The sequence below is a fragment of the Antrostomus carolinensis genome, unplaced genomic scaffold (genome assembly GCF_000700745.2).
Source record: "Antrostomus carolinensis isolate BGI_N321 unplaced genomic scaffold, ASM70074v2 scaffold1769, whole genome shotgun sequence".
NCBI lineage: Eukaryota > Metazoa > Chordata > Aves > Caprimulgiformes > Caprimulgidae > Antrostomus > Antrostomus carolinensis.
In genome coordinates, this window is record NW_010337674.1 from 1 (window position 1) to 2,229 (window position 2,229).

Consider the following 2,229-nt stretch of genomic DNA (forward strand, 5'->3'; position numbering starts at 1 on the left):
CCCTTTTTTTGGCAGCATCTTTCCATTTACTAATTGTTCACCAGCAAGTTTCATGTGAATAGGAAGCCTGAAAATAATTCTCATGAGTATTCAATTTGAACATCTGGTATCATCATGAACGTAACTGGTATAATGAGCTTCTCTGCATTGAACATAGCCTGCATGGTGAGGAAAGGACTTTGAAGCAACTGCACCTGAATAAAGCAGGTTTTGTAAAAGAGTAAATCTCCCTCCCAGTGTGCAGGCCCTGACTCCTGCTAACATTAATGACAATAACCCCTCCTCATATAGGATAATTAGTGCCCTTAGAGTTTAAATTTGCAGGTACTAAGACATTCAAATGAAGTGTGCCTAACAGTCGAAAAAAAATGTGGAAATTGCTTCATTGTTTGGTTACATTATGTCTGAAGGGGGAAAGAAAAAACTGTTCATGGCTAGGTTAGATTGTAATTGCCCCAAATTATTTATTTTATACCATTCTAATTCTGTTTTCAGAGTTTATTCAGGCTAGTTAGCTAGCTGCTTTCAAGCTTTAACCAATATTTTTTTTAAAAAAAGCCAAGTGGCATAGTCAATTTTTGTGGAAACATGGAAGAACAATGGAAGAGGCATTTACTAAAGAATGCAGTATAGGAATAATGTTGCTTTTGTCTGCTAATATCAGATATATTTCTATGCACCCATCATTGATATCTGAGTGCTATTTATGTTGGTGCTCAGATATTTACTGACTGTCCATAAAGAAAAAGAAGTGTCCTCTAGGAACTCAGGGCAATGGATCAAAACCACTTTGCTATCAGAGGACTCAGGAGCCTGGCATTGTTGTAAAGTGGGCTGAGAAGGTGCCTCAAAGCATGACCAAGCTGTACCTTAGTCTTACTCTTCCAGGAAGCTTCTTGGAGATACCATCAAAGAGTCGTTTTCCCAAATGCCTTTGAACTGCACACAGAGCATGTGTAGCTAAGACTTGTTCTCAGAGCTCAGTTTGTATGGTAGGGTTTGCAAAAGTCAAGGGTGACACAAGTGGATCGGTACCTGGACAGTTATAGGTAATAATGGCCTCAACTCATTTTGCCAGGAGCTGAGAGCTAGTGGAGAATACAGAGAGGGTCAGCTTTGACAGTTTGCAGTGAAGACATAGGATAAAGTTTCTCTGGCTGCTCAGTATGTGTCCCCACTTCAGAGGCCATCCAGCTTTCCACCTGTAATGAGGGCTGTATCTTACTTCCCACCACCTTGCAGACCTTATGCAAACCTGACCTTCCCACCCACCTCAAGGTGTAGGTCACTCACTGGCATCACCTCACACATTCCCTCACCGAGTGACCACAATGGGATCCTCAGACTGTAGCAAAGAATTTAATTTCTTGTGGGCTGGAACACTTAGTAGAGCTTTATAGGGTAAAAATGAACAAGTCCTCAGTGTTCCCACTGTGTTGGGTTTTTGTGTGTGTGTCAGGGTGGAGGGGGGTGGTTTTGGTAGTGTGGGAAGGGGCCACTTTGTGAGAGCAAAAAGCTCCTCTTGCTCCAAAGTGGAGACCCTCCCAGCCTAGGCTGAGCCAATTAGCACTAGAGAAACACCTCTGCAAATCCATATTTGTGAGGGGAAGGACTGTCTTGAAGAGAAGAAGGTGGAGATAACCTGTAGGAGAGGCCGTTGACCTGAACAAGACAGCCATCGGCCTAAACAAAGGGAGAAGTTCGTTGCCAGGAGGAAGGAGGAGGAGAGGGAGGACAGAGAACCTCAGACACCCAGTTCAACCACCTGGAGTAGGAGAAGGCAAAGGAGGTCCCTGCAGCCCATCGAGGTTCAACAGTGGAGTAGATACCCATGTGTGGTCTATGGAGGACTATGCTGGAGTGGAAAAGCTGAGCCTGAGGGCAAGTGTGACTGAGTTGAGACCCCAAGAGTCACTCGATGTCGGAGCGGGGGTGAGGATGGGCGCTGGACCCAAGGTCCATCTTCAGCCTGTGGATGTCCCCATGCCGGAGCCAGGAGCTGAGCCTGAACTGGTCCATAACTCCATGGGAAGCTCACGTTGGAACATCTTGTTCCTGAACTTCCATGCGGGGAAGACCGGCAGAGGTGACCTGACTGCAACCCCCATTCCCTGCCCCCTGTGCCACTGGGGAGGCGGGGCGGGTAGAGAAATTGAGAGCAAAGTGATTTGAGCCCAGGAAGAAGGGAGGGGTGGGGGAAGGTGTTTTAAGATGTGGTTGTTATGTCTC

At 46.1% G+C, this 2,229-nt stretch overlaps 1 protein-coding gene across 1 annotated transcript in view; it reads left to right on the top strand.

Moving 5' to 3' along the window:
* Positions 1-1,842: 1,842 nt before the first annotated feature.
* Positions 1,843-2,229, top strand: part of LOC104530598 (ecto-NOX disulfide-thiol exchanger 1-like) — a 52,399-nt gene continuing 52,012 nt past the window's right edge. Inside the window, exon 1 of the mRNA XM_029086799.1 lies at positions 1,843-2,038. Coding sequence (XP_028942632.1) covers positions 1,843-2,038 — 196 coding nt within the window. The remainder of the gene's footprint in view (positions 2,039-2,229) is intronic.